The sequence below is a fragment of the Phyllostomus hastatus genome, unplaced genomic scaffold (assembly GCF_019186645.2).
Source record: "Phyllostomus hastatus isolate PE091 unplaced genomic scaffold, TTU_PhHast_1.1 phas_scaffold_39, whole genome shotgun sequence".
Taxonomy (NCBI): Eukaryota; Metazoa; Chordata; class Mammalia; order Chiroptera; family Phyllostomidae; genus Phyllostomus; species Phyllostomus hastatus.
In genome coordinates this window covers 27,852,989-27,872,876 of record NW_025334028.1, presented here as the reverse complement: position 1 = coordinate 27,872,876, position 19,888 = coordinate 27,852,989, and the positions used below count along the sequence as shown (strand labels likewise).

At 34.7% G+C, this 19,888-nt stretch overlaps 1 protein-coding gene across 3 annotated transcripts in view; it reads left to right on the top strand.

Moving 5' to 3' along the window:
• Positions 1–19,888, top strand: part of TBCK (TBC1 domain containing kinase) — a 186,693-nt gene that overhangs the window by 121,971 nt on the left and 44,834 nt on the right. For all 3 annotated transcript variants that reach the window (XM_045820116.1, XM_045820113.1, XM_045820115.1), the window contains exon 23: positions 2,334–2,506. In XM_045820116.1, coding sequence (XP_045676072.1) covers positions 2,334–2,506 — 173 coding nt within the window. The remainder of the gene's footprint in view (positions 1–2,333; positions 2,507–19,888) is intronic.

Genomic DNA, 19,888 nt, shown 5'->3' with positions numbered 1-19,888 from the left:
GGGGTATCTGCCAGTACTAATAATCAGGGTGGAATTGGGGTGAGTGCCAGTAAATTCTCAAAATTCACTGTAAATCTTTTGTGGTATTATGAGGGGGGTTCGCAGGCAGGTGCAAATGTCCTTTGCCAGTGGTTTGAGGACTGAGCTACGACCTCTGGTCGGGACACTGACTTGACTTCAAGCATTTACTAAGTGCCAGATGTGTCCAACTGATTGGGGCACTGCAGATACAAAATCTGTCACCTGAAATTCTGTTTGTTTTTTTGGAGATTAAACAGTGTTAAATGGGTTGACTTTTTTAAGATGACAGTTTTTTCTCTTTAGCTGGAAACTTTTATCTTACCCATATTAATTTGAAATTTTCTAAAATGAAGTAAGCATATCTCTTCTTAAATGGAATAGGGAAATCGGTCTCAAACTTAGATTTTTCTTCTATTGATGTCTGTGTTCTTTCTGTGGAATATGAAATAGATAATAGAGCTTTTTAAAAAATATGTTTCACTGTATTGGCCATTGCTCAAATAAATAGACCCATGTCTGAAAACATGTTAAACTGTGCTTTTTTTAAAGATAGTATGTTAGGAATAGTGAGCCAACGCTGTCCAACCTTTTGGCGTCTCTAGGACACACTGGAAGAAGAATTGTCTTGAGCCAGACAATAAATGCATTGTGACATGTAACCACAAAACACATCTCATTATATTCTAAGCAAATTTATGATTTTGTGTTGGACCGTATTCATAGTCATCCTGAGCTGCTGCAGTTGGACACTCCTGTGAGCATATGGGGTGGTGAAATACCACCTCTTTGTTTAGCCATGGAAGTAACCAACTGTGAAGCTGGCAAACCTCACAAATAGCAGATAAGGAAATGCTTAACTAAGTAACTGGCCTTTCCAGACCTGCTGGCCATACTCAAAATTTAGATGAACTGGGAAATAAAAGATGTATAACCCTTCAATAACTTCAGACATTTTCTACTTATAACACTTAACATATTAAATCACTGAGCTTTCTTATGTCGTAGTCTCTTCATCTTCAACAGAAATGGGGAGGATTGTAATACTTGCCTACAAGAATCATTGTAAGAATTAAATAAACTAAGAGGAAGTATACATTGTCTGGCACATAATAGATGCTCATTAAGTGTGTGCTTCCCTTCTTTTATGCAAGGATTTTCCACCTTACAGAAAGCAGACAGCACTAAATACATGACTCCTGCACCACCCAGAGAGTCGACTTAAATGACTATTTCTTTTTCCCCTTTATATATAAGCTTCTCATTTCAAAAAGGGAAGTTAGGAACATCTCTTTGAAATTTAAAACATGCAGTATGTTTTTCTACACTGTCTCTCTAAGCTAACACTTAACACTTGTACTTTTTCAGAGGAATTGAGAATATCAGTCATTTACTAATGTTAGGAATATAGAAAGGGCAAAGCTAGTCCATGCTAACCTTTTTCATCCTAATCAATTTACTGACTGAACTTCCACTGCCTTTCCATGATCTTTACACTTTCCCCATACAGGACTGGCTTACTCTTCATCAAGAATAATGACCTCCTAAAGCACTACAGTGCCATCATAACACCCAACCAAAATTTGAAATTGGAACAACATTCCTATATATATTACCTGTTTCAAAGATGCTTAAATTTTGAATCTGGAAAAGGAAAGGAAATATTCTATGAAAATGTTTTATTTAATCAAGTTTATCTTTTTCACCTAAACCTTTCTGCACTTCACTCAACATATTATTTTTTAAAAAGAAATACTGAATTGAGATCTCAATAAATTTTTTCCTCATTACTTTATATCTTCTTTGATAGATGGAAATTAAACTTTTAGTACATTATACTAGAAGTCATGATGAATCAGCTTCTGAATCTTTTCCCAGCCACCCCCAAATTCCAGCCTTGCCTCCTACCCCAACCACTATTTTACTTTGAAAAAGTGAAAACATTATCAGAATAAATGAGGCAGATTCTTAAATGGGAACTGTGTTATATCCATGATGTTTAAATAATTACTTTCTGAAATATGCAAATATATGCATATAGGTATGTATGTATGTATGTTGATAATACTAAAATATAGATATGTATGTGTATTTAAATATGTAAGTGTATGTGAGTATATATGTGCATAATAATACAAAATACCTTTACTATCTCAGTCATAAACATGTTAATTAATATCTATACTATTTTTTTGCTGAAATTTTTTCTAATTAGTTATCATAGCCATGTGTGAATATATGCAGTTAGGAAAGATTGTGCTTTTTTCATAAACACAGCAATCCAAATTCTATATATCTTCCAATTTTCAATCTAGAAATTGACATCGAACGCTGTGTGCGAGAATCAATCAACCTGTTTTGTTGGACTCCTAAAAGTGCTACTTACAGACAGCATGCTCAGCCTCCCAAGCCAGCGTCTGATAACAGTGGAGTCAGAGGTTCAACACCTTATTTCTCTGAGTATCCAGATACTCCAAAAACAGATCTGGTATGTATTTGATTTACAACCTCTAAAAGATGTATATTAAAATTAGTACACTCTAGTATCATTATTGCTTCCAATAATATTGCATAGGTCCTTTTGATGAAGCTATTTTCTAATATATGATTTTATTCATGCCAGTATTTCAGAAAATCTTTGTGTCTTTTTGGTTATACAGTTAGGAAGATTGTTTTGACATATCCCTTCAAGTAACAAGTTTCACTTTTTTCCTCTGCAATTGCAGTATCTGTTTTTATGTCAACTTGTTATATACTGAGAGAATTACAGAAGCAAAGAAAGAATTATAAAAATAGAGAAAGACTAAGAGTTATTTTTTTAAGATTTTGTTTACTTATTTTCGAGATGGAAGGGAGGGAGAAATAATGTGTGGTTGCCTCTCATGTGCCCCCATTGGGGACCTGGCCCACAGCCCAGGCATGTGCCCTGACTGGGAATCAAACCAATGACCCTTTGTATCACAGGCCGGTGCTCAGTCCACTAAGCTAGGCCCAAGAGTTGTTAATAGAATTAGAATGAACACTTACTGACTGTTGATTGACAAAAGAAATAGCATTTTGGAAAACTACAGTTCAGATTTTTCAACATTTTTATTCTAAACATAGGGCTTTATAAATATGGTCAACTAAACTTTCACCTATAAAAATAATTCATATATCTCAAATATTCTAATATTACTATAATATCTTATCTATTTTCATGAAATTATAATATTAGTATGGATATACAGTTTTTAAATACCTTAATAAATTTAATAGTATAGCCTATAACTTTTAAATAGTAACTTTTTAATGACAAAACATTTCCAAATCATTTTAATATATGTTAAGCAGTAGCTAGCTAGACATTTTTGTAACTAGGTGTTTTTTGCAAAAATTCACAATTTCCCCCCTTTTGCACCTTCTGTGATTTTCCATGTTCCCAAATATACAGGGGCATCCATGTTTTCACATTTTTCCATCATGATCTAATTGTGTGCATTAAAGACACGTATAAACATGACACGGATTGTGATTGAATTCAAAACAGTTTTGGTAATTACAGTCTCCACCCCCAGAAATTTACGTGTTAAACCAAGGAAAACAGCTACACGAATATATACATATATTAAATATTTAATAACATTTCAAAGTATCCTAAGAGATATAATGAGAATAAGAACCTGTTCTAGTAAAGAAATATCTGCATTGCATTTTTCCAAAAAGTGGGCTAGGCCTCTCTAGAAGAGTTATGTTCTCAAACACTAGGAGTTATGTTCTCAAACACTATTCCAGCAAATGATATTACTACCATCTGATAGATTTTGGTACAAGAACCCATCTGCTAAAAGTTGTTCTAAATTACCTGTTAGATAGCTTGAAATTTTGAAGTTCAACAATTCTGTATAAAAACTTATTTCATAATTTTCTTCTTTTCAAATATTAAAATGTGTTCTCTTCATAACAAAAAAAACATTAGTTCTCTTCTTCAGACTAGAGAGAGATCTTTTGGCAAATGAGCAGTTTTTAGGACACTGTAATGTCATATAATGAAGGGAGAAGTGAATAGGCATAGAAATTGTAAGATAAGACTGAGTTGGTAGTTTGAAAATTCAGTAAAAATAAAGGTATGAGAGAATTAATAATAGGAGTATTTGGTGTCTGCTTAAAAATATGCTGGATTTTTAAAATATAGTTATGTCACTTAATTTTCAGGGGAATCTATAACTAAGTATGATTATTCCTATTTTATAACAGGAACATGAAACTAAACCCAGAAAGGAATTACTAGTTTACACAGCTAGCAGAGATATTCAGCTATCAAAATTGAACCTCAGGTCTTTATGACACCACAGGATATGTTTTTTTTTAAATTAAAATATAATTCACAAACCATAAATTTCACCCTTTTAAAGTATAAAATCAGTAGTTTTTAGTATATTTACAAAATTATGAATATCACCACTATCTAATTTTAGATTATTTTATCAGTGCCCCCCAAAATAAACTCCATATTTGTTACTAGTCACTCACCATCTCTCCCCAGCCCCTTGCAAACCTTAATCTACTTTACATCTATATGGATTTATTTATTCTAGACATGTCATAAAAAATGGAATCATATACTACATGGCCCTTTGTGACTGGCTTATTCATTTCTTTTTTTTTGGCTTCTCTCATTTAGCATAATGTTTTCACAATTCATTCATGTTGTAGCATGTGTCAGTACTTCATTCCTTTTTAAGGCTGAATAGTATTCATTGTATGAATATACTACATTTTATTTATCAATTCATCAGTTAATGGACATTAGGGTTATTTCCACTTTTTGACTCTTATGAATAATGGTGTTATAAACATTCATATGCAAGTATTTGATTGAGTGCCTGTTTTCAATTCTTTTGGATATATACTTTGGAGTCATTTTTCTGGGTCATATAATAAGTCTGTCTAGCATTTTTAGGAACTGCAGAAATGTCCTGCAAAGCATCTGCCCCATTTTACATTCCCCTCAGCAATGTGCGACAGTTCCAGTTTCTCCATGTCCTTGGAAACAGTTATTGTTACTCTTTGATCATAGCTTTCTTAGGGGACGTGAAGTGGTGTCTTACTGTAATTTTGATTATCATTTCATAATGATGATGCACATCTTTTCATGTGTCTGTTAATCATTCGTATGTCTTCTTTGGAAGTGTCTACCCAAATCCTTTGCCCATTTTTTTAATTAAGTCAGCTTTAATTGTTGAACTATAGAATTCTTTATATATTCTCAATAAAAGTTCCTTATTAGATACAGGATTTGCACATATTTTCTCCCATTCTATGCACTTACCTTTCACTTTCTTGGTAATGTCTTTGAAGCACATAACTTTTTAATTTTGTTTATATCCAGTTTATGAATTGCATCTGTCTTGTATCTATTAAGGTTCTCTGTCTTTGTCTTTTGAGAATTTGATTATGCTATATCTAAATGGGGATTTCTTTTTTAGTACTTGGAGTTAATTGAGCTTCTTGGATATATAGATATATGATTTTACTCAAATTTTAGAAGTCTTCATCCATTATTTTTCTAAATAGTCTTTGTGCCCCTTTCTCTCTCTCCTCTCCTGGGATTCTCACTGTCTGTGTTTGTTAAAGTTGATGGTATCCTAAAGGTTGTTTAGGCTTCGTTCATTTTTATCCATTCTTATTTCCTTCTGCTTCTCAAACAGGATAATTTCAGTTGACCCATCTTTTTATTTGATGATCTTTCTTTTGCCAGCTCATGTACTGTTGAGCCCCTCCAGTGAACTTTTTATTTTAATAATTACACATTCAAGTTCATAATTTCTATTTCATTTATTTTTATAATTTTTGTCTCTCTAATGATGTTCTGTATTTGGTGAGGCATCATTCCTTTAGTTCTTTAGACATACTTTTCTTTATTTCCATAGCCACTGTTTCCTTTAGTTCTTTGAACATACCTAAACTGCTCATTTAAAGTCTTTGTCTAGTAAGTCCAACAGCTCATAGTTTTGTTGTTGTTGGTGCTGTTATTGCTGAAAACCAAACTTCTTAAAATAATATAATATAGAAACTCTGGAAACCAGATTCTGCCCTCCTCCCCAGGGTTTTTGTCACTGTTTGTTGTTGTCGTGGTTGATAATATTTATTTGTTTAGTGACTTTTCTGAACTAAACCTATATAATTGTCAAGTTGACTACTGTTTAGTTAGCATAATGGTCAGAGAATTATTAGAGACTTCCTTAAGTTATTCTACCCAGTAAGTCTCCCAGCCTTTGCTGAGGGGCTCTGTGTTCACCTCAGAGCACATTTTCAGCTGAGGCAGGCAGCCTGCATCTCAGCCTTAGCCTTCACCTCCTGCCTGCTCAGAGTCTTAAGGTGGGAGCTTAACATCTTTTCAGATCTTTCTTGGTCATACAAACAGTACTACATATATATGGGTAGCCTTATAGATTTCCAGGAACATGTCGGAGCTTTTGAAGCCCTTATGGACATTGAATTTCCCAGCTTTTAACTTTAATTGTTAATTATTATTGTGACCTTCTTGTTTGCCTCAACTGGTATGGCCACCGCAGGCAGCTCCAATACTGAACAATTTACTTCAAGTCTTCTTGGTTCCCTCCTAGTATTGTTTATTCAAAGTCTTCTTGGTTCAGATTTAAACATGGTTATAATAGAAAGTAGATACAAAAAATAATGTATGCATGCCCTATAAAAGCATATTCATAAAATTGGGATAATCACAATTAATGTTTACATACAGGTGTGAGCAATGTACATTTATGGTTTTTATACAAATAAGTATAATAATTAATAAATAATAACATAAGAATAAACCCTGTGTTTCACATACTCAGAACTGTAAACATACTTTTGCTCACCCATGTATTATATATTCTTCGTCAGGTTCTATAACAGATAAAAATGGCTTTTGCAAATTGAAATATAAAGTGCACTCTGTACTAGTAGAATGGAAGTTAAAAAACTGCTATGAGATGAAAACTTTGGTTAACTTTAATTTATACATGCGTCTATCATATTAGTTCCCTGAAGCAGACTATTATAGTAGGAAGGAAACATGAACTTTGCTGTTAAATGGACTTGGTTTCAAATTTCAACCCTACTCCATTTTGGTTTTATAATCTTGAATAATTTATACAGCCTCTCTATTTCTCTCTTTGTAAAACTGAGAATAATTATTTGTAATTCCTACCTCACAGGGGTATTCTATGTAAAGCACTTAATTCAGCATCTGATACATAAATGGTACTAATCATTATTCCTTTCTTAGTAATTGAAGGTTAAATGTTTCAACTTTGAAAACTACCCAGAAATTTTATGACAATCTTTTGTATCTAAAGAATTTATACAAAAGAAGAGATGTTTGGGATTCTTCTATTTCTATTTGGCTGTGCTAGGTTTATTGCTTTCCCTTTACATTTAGATGTCCCTATAAACAACAAGGGGTGGGGGGGGATGCAGAGGGATGCTAGCTCTCCAAAGAAAGACCTTTCTGGCAGTTTCACCTCAGTAATTTTAGTTTAAGATTTCACTTTGACCTTTGTGTCTTAGTTTTAATACTGTTTGATCTTGAAATGACTAAAGAATTTCCAAAAGAGTTATTTTATCTACTGCCAATGGTTTTTCAATAAGAAATAGCTAAGGCTCTACTGGACAATTTTACCACTATTTGTTAATTGAAATATATATATGCACATACATATATAAAGTTATATCACTGATATATAGAATGAAATGGAGTTTTTAAACTGAATGTGTTTTGGAAAAAGACTGTGGTCAACATCAGAATTCTTTAATATGTTTTTTGTTAAATTATAATCACCATATTAATTTATTGAGGGCTGATATCAGTTATATGTACACTGTGAATAAGCAAGAATTTTCAGTTTGTAACTATGAAAACTAGCCTGGAATTTTATTAAATAAAGTAAATTTTATTTTATTTATATAATGTTAACTGTTTGCAAAACAGTCATTCAATTATTCTCAGTTTACTGCTATGCTTAAATGTGAGTTAAATATGAGTTTAGGATAGATAAAAACTTTAAAATATATTTGTATACTATAAGTTGGAATAGCTTCTAAAAGTCTAATATAAATGTCAGTCTACAAAGTTGTATCTCTATAATAAGATCACTGCCTTTATAGTTTGAATAGTTTAAAAATAACACTACAGTGCTTATAATTTTCAGGTTTGCAGGTGTTATTCTATTTGCCCCTAAACAAATCTTTGAAGTAAGTATTTTTGTCCACATTTTAGAGTTGAGGAAATTCAGAAGATTACTTAATGCAAGTTAATTTGTAAGTTGCCATTTTATCAATAGTGTAATGTTGTTTTTCCCTTGTAGTCATTGAAATATGTGCATCAATGTACATCATGTCTTACACTGTAATCATAGATTTTGAAGCATTTTTTGCACATTTTCTTCTATTTCCCTAATGCATATGTTTACTATACTCACGCAGTTGCCTACATTCCTGCTTTTATATAAGTTGAAATGCTTTTTACAACAAGGTAGAGGGGAAAACAGTTATGTTTTGCTCACAAATTATGTTGAATTCAGAATGTACATCTAAAGGAGAGCTTAACACTGTTTTCCAAAATTATTTGGAGTAATAGATGATTCAAGAACAAAAGTTTAGCCTTGCATCTATTTTCTTTATTGTTTATATTATTATATCAGTACTTAATTATCTCTCCATTATCTCTGCAATCTGGAACTTTAGGGCAATGGAGTAGTACAATTTTAGTAAAAGGTGAAGATTGGAAATCTTTGTAGCTAAATATAGGATAAAATTGGTCAACCCTATAGAATGTAAATAAAATAAAGAAGTTTGATAGCAAACAGTATCTTTTAAAATTTGTTTTTCCATAGTATATATAATGAATTCTTAACACCAACCCTTAGACCAAAATTAAGACCCCCCCCCAAAAAAAAGCCAGCATAAGAAAATGTGTGGTAGTTGGATTTAGTGATAAAATATCAAAAGAACTTGATTTACTTGATTAAAACATGAATTTTTCTCCTGCAGTCTAAGTTTGGAGGAGAAAGGCAAACAAGTTCCGAGACTGACATCTTAAGGAATTCATTAAGTATTCTAAGCACACTAACAAAGTTAGTTTTATAAATTAGACTCCTTTAACAATCAGCTGAATTAGCCACATTGCCAAATACTGTTACATAATATTGTGTTTAAAATTTCTTTTTTAAAAATATAAAATTAATGCCAAATAACATGAAATTATTTTTTGCATAATATAGGTTTTGACAACATAAACATATGAAGGATTATCCATACATACTATTAACATTGAAGGTATTTAGCCAAATGAACAAAATCTAAAATATAATCTGAAAAAAGTTTATATATGACTTTAGAATATACTCTGTATACAAGTCTACTAATAAAATATAGATACATTTAGAGAATTTACTTTTTTAATTTTTAAAAAATTATTTTATTGTTGTTCAAGTACAGTTGTCTGCATTTACCTCCCACTAGTCCCCCCGACCCCAACCATCCTCACCTCCCTCCCCTGTTTCCATCCCCCTTTGCTTTTATCCATGTGTCCTTAGTAGTTGTTCCTGAAAACCTCCCTTCCCCCCATTATCCCCTCCCACCTCCCTTCTGGTTACTGTCAGATTGTTCTTAATTTCAGTGTCTCTGGTTATATTTTGCTGACTTGTGTGTTTTGTTGATTAGTTTCCACTTAAAGGTGAAATCATATGGTATTTGTCCCTTACCAACTGGTTTATTTCACTTAGTACAATGCTTGCCAGTTCCATCCATGCTGTTGCAAAGAGTAGGAGTTCCTTCTTTCTTTCTGCTGCATAGTATTCTGTTGGGAACCGCCCTGACTGGTATCGGAGGCTGAAACCCCTGCCTAGGCTAAAGCTAAGGGAATGCCCTTGGAACCGTAAGCCGGCAAGGAGACAAAAGCTTATCTCCCTGGCAGGAATGCTGCTTCTGCTGCTGAACCCCAAAAAGCTTGGTCGGTTAGCCAAAGACGGGTAAGATTCCCCACGGGGGGAACAACCCAAGCCAGGCACGATCATCTTTTGGGAGGCCCCCCAAAAGAAGGACTTGGGGGGCTGCAGCAAAAAGGGGGTGATGGACCCTCACTCCTCGGCTTTGACAAAGTCTGAGTTCTCAGCGTCTGGAAGAAAATCTCCTTATCTCTCGGTGGCCTTAGTTCCCTTGCTCCACCTAAGCCTGAAACAATGACAGGGTAGTACAGCTCGGTACTGGGAAGTGCGGATTTCCCGGGGTGATCAGGCCTAAGAGAGAACATGTAAATTACTGTGAAACCTTCTTTGTTTAGAATGCTCTCAGTTGAATGAGAAGGGTCTTAGGAGGAAGTTAGTTTGTTCCTCAGTCTTACAGCTCTTTGACCCCCAACTCAATAGACGGGCAGAGTTCTTTGTTTTCTATAGTTCCTTACTTCCCCTAGTGAGTATTGTACTTTACCTGAGTTATTATGTAGCATGAGCCCAATAAAAGCAGGTATGGACTGTAAATCGGCACGCTCCTCACTAGAAGGGGTGGCCATTTCGTCCCTACTTCTCCACAGAAACTAGTTTGTCTCTGTGCATGTTTTTTCTCGCATGTTTATCGTCGAGCCATCCACAGCGTTCCGTGGTCACTGCTGGCCGGTGACCCACGCGCAACAGTATTCCACTGTGTAAATGTATCATAGTTTTTTGGTCCATTCATTTACTGATGGGCACTTAGGCTGCTTCCATGTCTTGACTATTGTAAATTGTGCTGCTATGAACATTGGGGTGCATAGGTTCTTTTGAATTGGTGTTACAGGGTTCTTAGGATATAATCCTAGCAGTGGAATTGCTGGGTCAAAAGGCAGTTCCATTATTAGTTTTCTGAGGAAAATCCATACTGTCTTCCACAGTGGCTGCACCAGTCTGCATTCCCACCAATAGTGCACTAGGGTTCCCTTTTCTCCACATCCCCTTCATCACTTGTTTGTTGATTTGTTTATGATGGCCATTCTCAATGATGTGAAGTAGTTTTAAAATTTGCATCTCTCTGGATGGCTAGTGACACTGAGCATCTTTTCATATGTCTCTGGGCCCTCCTCCTTGGAGAAGTATCTGCTCAAGTCTTTTGCCCATTTTTTAATTGGGTTGTTTGTCTTCCTGGAGTGGAGTCATGTGAGTTCTTTAAATATTTAGAGATCAAACCCTTGTCTGGCATATCATTGGCAAATATGTTTTCCCTATAATTGGTTCTCTGAGAATTTACTTTTTTAACCATGAAAGAAAAAGCATGTTGAATATTTGATTCAAGAAGAAAAACACAGCAACTGATTCCATTTCTCAATGGAATTTTTTATTTCTTTTAGTACATATTCAAAGTATGCTGAACTGATAAGGTATAAAAGAATTCTGGAAATAATTTGGGAATTTATCATTGTCAACATCTTTGACATACAAAGTTTTCCTTTTCTCAAATCTTCAATGAAAGCAGAGGCTTTTCTTCATGGAAAGCAACAGAAGGCAATAGCTTTCTTAATCACAAAAAGCAATCCAATTTTTAATGGTGAAAGTTACCACCTTTTAAAATTATAGTGAGTAAAGTTTGCCAGCGATAAGAGGTTTCCATAGTCTTAAATACAATAGAGGGTTGATTGCAGGTTCAACTGGCGTTCAACATTAACCAACATGTTAGGTTGACTCTGGTTCTTCACTTTTTGCTTTGTTCTCTTTACAGGTGGCAACCACCTTCATTAATGAGCTGTTGCTGACTAAATGTGGCAAAGAATTTCTAGTTAAGTAAATAAACCACAGATTGAGAATAGATGGATCAGTGACATTTGTTGTCATATTGAAAATTAGCTTAGACTATAAAGGAATTGGGATGGGGAAAGGAATGGAAAAATCACACACTCAAGGGAACATTTCATGTTGGGGAAAGACACACTTGGCATTAGATTAATGATTTCCTATACTGGGGGAAATTTTTGTGATACAAGCTATGAAATTTTTTCTGCTTGTAGAATTATTTTCTCTGCTGGTAGAAGCACAAAGTATGTATAGTGATTCTCAATTTGTAACAAAATCTCTGTCTCTCACCACCAAAGTCTTCTTAGGGCATATGGATAATCTGTGTGATTGTCAATATCTTTTACCAACATCTTTTTTCTATCCTTTTACCATTCTGCATTTTAAAAGAGCAGACTTTATTCTTTAGTTGTTTTTGGCCTCTATTTTCTATGTCCATATGTGAAGATGTACAACAAAGTAAGAGTGAAGCATGGTTGAGTCAAGCTGTTTTTTTCTTTTTTTTTTTTTCATTTTGAGATTGATTATTTAACAAGGCTCTGCTTTGTGTGTGTGTGTGTGTGTGTATTCCTGTCTATTCAGATACATGTTTAAATATTAAGTAGAACTATTGAAAGGGGAGATGGCATTAATTTTGTGACTGTAAGATTTGGGGAAAGGAAAGACATTCTTAGAATTCTTTAAGTGAGATGCTGACAATGCCTTATCAACACCACTGAATTATTGATGAATTAACTGCTACTGTTTCAATTTCAGCCTTAACTTTAACAGCAAATAAGTTTTCATGTGTAGTTTCCAATTTCAATAAATTCATAGACATACTAAAGAAAAAGTATGTCAGGCACATTAAATCTTCTGAATCCAACAGAATTGTTGTGAATGTGGGTGGCTGTGTACTTTCCAGAGGACTTTTTCATCATTAAGTTTGCTGTTTACTGTTTTTATCAGGTTTATATTATTTTTGAGAATACATAGTATTGTAATAGTGAAAGCTACAACATTATACTTTTCTATAGTCTTCCATTCTTACTTTGAGATTCAAAACATCATAGAATTATTTAGCAGTTTTTACAAAATTGATCCAGTCCTTCAATTCTTAATAAGTCTTCATAATATTACCACCTACTTATGGTGAAAAGATATTACTGTTGCTCTATTTGTATAATAGTCATTGGATGGATGTTATTTTAAGATGTTATTACACCTGTACTCAGAAATAAACTTTTTCAAGTGATCATGGAGCTTAAAAAAAATTAAATGGAAATAATGCAGAAAATATTCCTCAGATCATTATTTAGTAAAATTGGAAATAATAAAGATATTTTTATCACCTAAAAATTAAAAATGAACAAATCCCAAAATAAAATAAAGCTATGAATACCCTCTTTCTTAACTCTTCAGAAAAGGGAGATATTTTCCTTTGAAAATTCCAAATGAAATTTCTATATCTAGAAAATAATATGATAACCCTTCACATCAAAACCTATAAGGTACAGCTAAAATAGGTATTTCGCTTATCACTTTTGTAACATCTTACATATACTATGTATTTATTGATTGTCTTTATCAAGTTATATTATTTCAGATGGCTTTTGAAAGATAGATAGGATTTATACCGGGAAAGGAGATCAGGAATTTCATCACCATGAGCAATCTCAACACCACCCTAATAAAAGACTTATGAAAAATAAAAATAATGATGCATATTCATCAAATTTTGTTTTGCTTACTCTTTTTCATGCACACTGTACTTTGGTAAAGAGGCCATTCACTGGAATAGGTCATGTTTCCTCTGCTAATGGGGGAGCTTGTACCACTGTGGAGTTCCACTGTTAATGTTCTGGTGTGTTGAGTATACAGGGCCCAAGATTTTATGATAACACTCAGCTTGTGACTTTGAATATTAAGTACTCAAACAGTTGAAAGAAGCTGGGCAGTTGTAATTACTCACAGTAAAATAAAGGAGTTCTTAATTACACAGGCCTGAAATTAAATTTTAAATAACTTTACGTAGTTACTCTAATCATGCATGTAATCATCTTTTACTTTGAATATACCTTTTTAGAGTTTCATAGTATAAGCCCACCATAAGGTTACCAAATTATCCAGTTACTATTCAGTTAGCTAGTCATACCTGAAAGCTGCATTAAAATTCTTGGACAAATTGTTGGTGATAAATACCCCACATGATTGAAGCAGGAATAAGTGATTTCAGGAATGTCATGTTATTGTCTTAATTTCATGTAAATTCAAAGGTAGAGAATAACACCATTTTATAATAGGTTTATATTTACATCGCTAAATTATTTTATTATGTATACACATTCATGCACACACAGATAATGTATTTATCTTTCCCTCTAGGACACGTTATTCTTTCTTTAATCTTAGGGAAAACTTTATTAAAAAGTAATTTCTCTGCAGCATCATCCATTAACATGAGATTGCAGCTTTGATCTTTTTTTCTTAATTATATTTGTTGGAGTGACATTGATTAATCAGATCATATAGATTCCATGATAAGTGAAATAAGTTAGGAAAAGTTAGGAACCATATGATTTTTTCATATGTTCTTATGTGTATATATTGTGAAACTGAAAGTAACAAATGAGCATATGAGAAAAACAAAAAAGTCTTATTCTTATATTCTCTTAACTTTATAGTCTTTCTCCATTCCCCTGATAAAAGTCACAAATTATTCTTTCCAACTGGGCTCTCACTTGATCTCTTTGGAAACTTCAGAACATTTAACTGTTCTCTTTTTCAAACATTACTTTTCCTGGGATTTTGGTATACCCCAATGTCCTCATTTCCTCTTTCCCCTCTGTAACCTCCACTCAGTATCTTCCCTTGTGTTCCCCTGTCTTTCCATGTCATCATATATAGTACTTCTCAGTGTTGTGTGTGGACCTTTTTCTGTTCTGTCACAGACAGGTATTAGATGGTCCTATATACTTGCATCGTATGTTTGCCATGGAGACCATTGTTAGCCCCAGCCCTAGCTTCTCTTGCTAGCTGTAGGAGACCCGTATAGCTAATGCTTGCTCAACACAAGCAGTCTCTAATTCAACACGTCCAAAACTGAATTTATTTCCATTTCGCCTTATAGCTGTTGCTCCTTCAGTATTCTCTACATCAATAATCACCATTAACCCCTGGCTGGCATAGCTCAGTGGATTGAGCGTGGGCTGCAATCAAAAGCATCACAGGTTTGATTCCCAGTCAGGGCATATGCCTGGGTTGCAGGCCGAGGCCCCCAGCAACTGCACATTGATGTTTCTCTCTCTCTCTCTTTCTCCCTCCCTTCCCTCTCTAAAAATAAATAAATAAAATCTTTAAAAAAATAATCAACATTATAATTTCTCAACTTATTCAAGTAATTATCTAGATCCATCCTTGACTCCTGATTCACCTTCCATATTCAATTGAAAAGCCCTTTCCATAAATATGTCTATGTTTTTCTATCTCTAATGCCATCATTTTAGTCAAATTTCACCATCTTATCTGCTTTCTACAACAATTTTCTGCATCCGTTCTTTTTCCTCTCTAATCTATTCTTCAGACTTTAGCATAATCATTTTTTTTTACTTAAAACAACAGTAGTTTTATTGTCTCATACTTCTGGAGGCTAAAAGTCCAACATCAAGGTGTTGGCAGAACCATGTACTCTCTGATGGCTGAATGTGAGATCCTCCTTTGCCTATTCTAGCTCTATTTCCTATAAGACAATGTATCTGAAAGATGGTCTTCAAAATGCTCTGTAATACTTGTAAAAAATGCATATTTGAGGCTTCACTAACCTCCCATATATACTAAATCTATCTCTGAGGGTTGACTCATGGAATCCATGGTTTTCTGAAGGTTCTAGGGCAGTTCTTCATATATGTGCATACAGTTTTCTCATGACTTTGCAGCTGAACAGAAATGCTTATTCATGGGGGGTAGACTTAATGATAAGACATTCATATTTATGATTACATTGTTATTTTTATTGATTCTGTGTGTATTTTTATACTGATCCATTTGTTTTATAGTTACTTATGTCTAACCTTTTTTGGCAAGTTTACTTTCACAAACCAGAACTACCACCCATTTCACAACGCAGCAGTCTCAGCCTACTCACTCTCTGCACCTCTCCTTTTGTCTTTACTGCAAAGGACATGCCCTCTTCTAAATCTCTCACTTCCCGCCCCTTCTTGTTCTGCAGTCAGAGGTACTGACCTATAATAACATTGGTGTTTTGAAACCTATTCATGTGGAAATAAATTAGAGTGACAAATTCATTCAGGACTCAAAAACTTATGTTTTGTACTCTGTTTTATGATGTTTTCTCTCTTGAAATTGGTAAAAGGCGGCCCTATTAAATCAACTTAGAATGAATATAGAGATCTTAGTAATAAGTGCAGGGTGTTAATACATGAGTATATATGAGTATGAGCACAATTGTCATATAACATGGAAAGCATCAGTAATTGAAAGCGACAAACTACTTCTCCCTGCCAAAAACTTAAAAATGTGAACAATTTTATTTCAAGAGAAGAAATGTAGAGAAGTGAGAGAAATATTGCTAGGGTTTAAGGAAAAAACAGGAGAGAGAATGATTTTTTTAAAGCTTCAATTTTCCTTTTTTCCTCATAATTTTAAGAGAATTTTGACTAAGTTGTATTGATTCAGCAAACATTACTGAGCTCCTTCTCAAGCACTTGACAACTTAATCTGTTAAGGGCTTTACAGTTACAGAAAGGTCTTAGAGTGGGGTGGACTGCATCTTTTCAAAGTATCCTGCTAAGTGAGGACACTTGAGGAAAGGTGGTGGGAACATACATCTTCAGTTCAGACAGAGGAGAGGGAAATCAGCACTGCCCAGCCTCCCCCCCCCATTACCACCGGCATGTTCAGTTTCCAGTCTCAGATGTTATTTAAAACAGAGCTTCTCAAATCCAGAGTGAGCAAAATTGTTATCAGTTCATATCAACTTCCTTTTCCACGGTATGTAAGTTTCAAATTTGGGGGAAATTTAATTCAACACACCAGAAAACTATTTGGCAGGTGGAAATATTGTCTCAGGAAAGGATTAAAAACATGCCTTAGTTTGTTGGAAGTGGTAAACTGGACCAAAATCCTTTGTAGGATGCAGCAGTTAAAAAGAAATAAGAAAAGGGGAAGGGTTTACAGGAACAAGTATAAAGGACACATGGGCAAAAACTAAGGGGGTGGAAAGGGGAGGGAGGTGGGGAGCATTGGGGGGTGGGCTGGGATGGGAGTAATAGACAGAAAACTATACTTGAACAACAATTGAAAATAAAAAAATAAAAAGAAGTTTACCAAAATACCTGAAGTGTCATTCTCTATTTCCAGTCAAGAAACTGTAAATTAGTGATGCATATTTTATCATTGCTTGTCCTCAGTGACTTCTGATATTTTTCCCATTTAAAAAATCTAATTGTTTAACTGCAGCAGTGTGATGCTTGAAATATTCAGATGTTAAAATATCATGTCACTATATTTTTAAACATTTACTATTATCCCTTTATTGTGAGGTTATCCTGGAGAATTAAATTTCATAGTTGCCTATTAAAAATGTTTTCTTTCTCTGAGTTACAGGAATCTCTGTATCCTCTCATCCTAAATCATCAAATTAGAAAATGCCATTTTTTTTATTGTGGAAATTTCACTTGCGCAAAAGTCTGTTCTGAATGGAGCAGTGCCCTATAAGTAAGTGAGACAAGGGCGGAAAAGATGCCCAGAGCCAGACAAATATGACTGAATGAGCATTCGAAGATTTCTAGAGTGTTGTGTTGTAGCCAGTGAGAATGGCACCAGGTGTTATACCAGTGGAGTCAGACCGGACCTTGGTTTAGAAACCATGGTACTTGAGTTCTAGCTAAGAAAGAACTCAGAGCCAAGAATCAAACTATAAGAGAAAGTTTATTTAGAAAGTCACAGAGGTAGAGGAGGTGAGCAGTAGAAAAAATGGGCTGAGGAAACAAGTTACAGAGGCAAAAGAAGGGGTCCTTGGAGTTTAGGAGAAAGAAGGGGAAAGGTAATGCCCCTGTGAGAGAGGAAGAAGGGACACAGGAAAGATTTGGGCATGTTCCCGAGAGGAAGAGCACACTGGGTCCTCTTTCTTGAGTGTGTTTGTCTGGGGGCTCAGTGAAGGTGTGTCCTTTCAGGGTCATGGTCTCTACTGGTAAGTCATTAGTCGATGCAGCTGGTCCTGATGTCAGCCATGGTGTTGCCTGTCTGGTTTTGCTGCTTTTCTGTGCCTGAGCTGAAATGCAGCTGAGGCCTAGATGTATTTGATGTGGGTCACAACCTCATTGTCTGGGGCTTTCATGCTTACAGACTATTTTCTGGCCCTCTTCTTCATTTCCCTTCTAAGGGGAGTCTAACTTGCATGACTAGCAACATGCCAGAGGAGGAGAGGTCAGGGGAGGGTCCAAACCACATGACCAGCCATATGCTACAGGGTAGGAAAGGTTACCCTGGGGGCAAGCTCCTTGTTTTCCCAGTTTTGCCCATTCCTAGACTCCCGGGGCTCTCCACCCTGCTGACCTTCTGTGCCTGGCCTGTTGTCCTTGCTCTGCTCATGTCTGCATAACTACCTCCCACACATTGGGGAAGATTTCTTTTTTGGGCAGGGGTTGTTGTGCTGGGAAGGAAAAGAGAGCTATTTAGAAGTTCTGGGCAGGAGGATGTTGGGGATGGAGTTCTTGATGGGAAACACTTAAGAAAATAAATGTTGCTATCATCTTTGTTGAAAATAACCATTGTCGTGATATTTGGTAGAATATGCTGCTAGGATCGGCCCAATCTAGCAGCTGAATTGATCTGAGACAGCGCACACTTCCCTACGAACATCACTCAATACTTTGACACAGCATTAACATATCCACATTGCAGTTGCTAGGAAGGTTATGTTGCTGACAGTTTTTATTCCTCTGCAGACCAATTTAATTCACTATTGATTTGAGACAGCTCCTGTAGCAATGTTTTTTTCACCAGTAAGTCTCTAGAATACATTTTCTTCATGAAGAGTGATGGGCTCAGATAGGGTAATTCTGACTTCTAATGAATATTTGGTATCTTGCACTGAGATCTTCCTTATGAAACATCAAAGTTCAGGGATGTCATTTTGTGTCTCAGTGACATTCCGTGGCATTTAAAGAGAAATGAATTCTGGCGCAGTTCTACAGAAAGGCTAGCGACAACAGACCTAGCTGTTACAGCCAGGATTCAGTCAGTCTAATGACTTTCACAAGCCCAGGGTATAAAAAGGCTGTTTATTCTCGCCCTTCTCCCAGCGTATCCCATAAAATATGCAAAATAAATAAACAAGCCATATTATGTGAGAAATAAACCTACTACTACAAATTCAGTCTATTAATCTGATCTATACAGGTGCTAACACAGGACTGAACAAAGAAAGGTATACAATGAAAAAAGACAAGACAGCTTTTATCTGCAACATTCTCACGTCTTCAGGGAATCATTGCTAAAGCTTCTTTCTTTCTTTGTTTCCCCCAATGACAAAATTAGCAAATTAAAACCTTGCTAAACTGGAATCATTCTAAAATACATAAATATGAATTATAGATTATTGTTCAGAAATCTTACAGAAATTAAGTAAAAAACCACTTAGCAAAGAGTAGTTGAGTCCTACAGACTTAATTGATAGATTTTAAACTTTTATATTATCAAATAAATATTTGGATTAGTTTAAGATTAATAAAATGTTTGTTTTCTTGATTGAACTAAATTGTCCCCATTGATTCTAAATAGCCCTTATGATAAATTAGATTCCCACATGTATTTATATTCATTTCTAAATTTTTCCATTTATATTTATCTGTTTCAGTTTATTTCCTATCTAGTACCAAGAGTTTATTAAAATAATGTAATACATTTGGCACTGTGTTTTCACATGTATTGTAGAATGTCTTTTTTCTCCCTCCCCTGAGGAAAAAAATAATTTTGGTATATGTATAAGTAGGGAAAATGTACAATGATATTGTTTTATTTTTCCCAAAAAGAGTATGTCTTTCTACTCATTCATATCTTCTCTT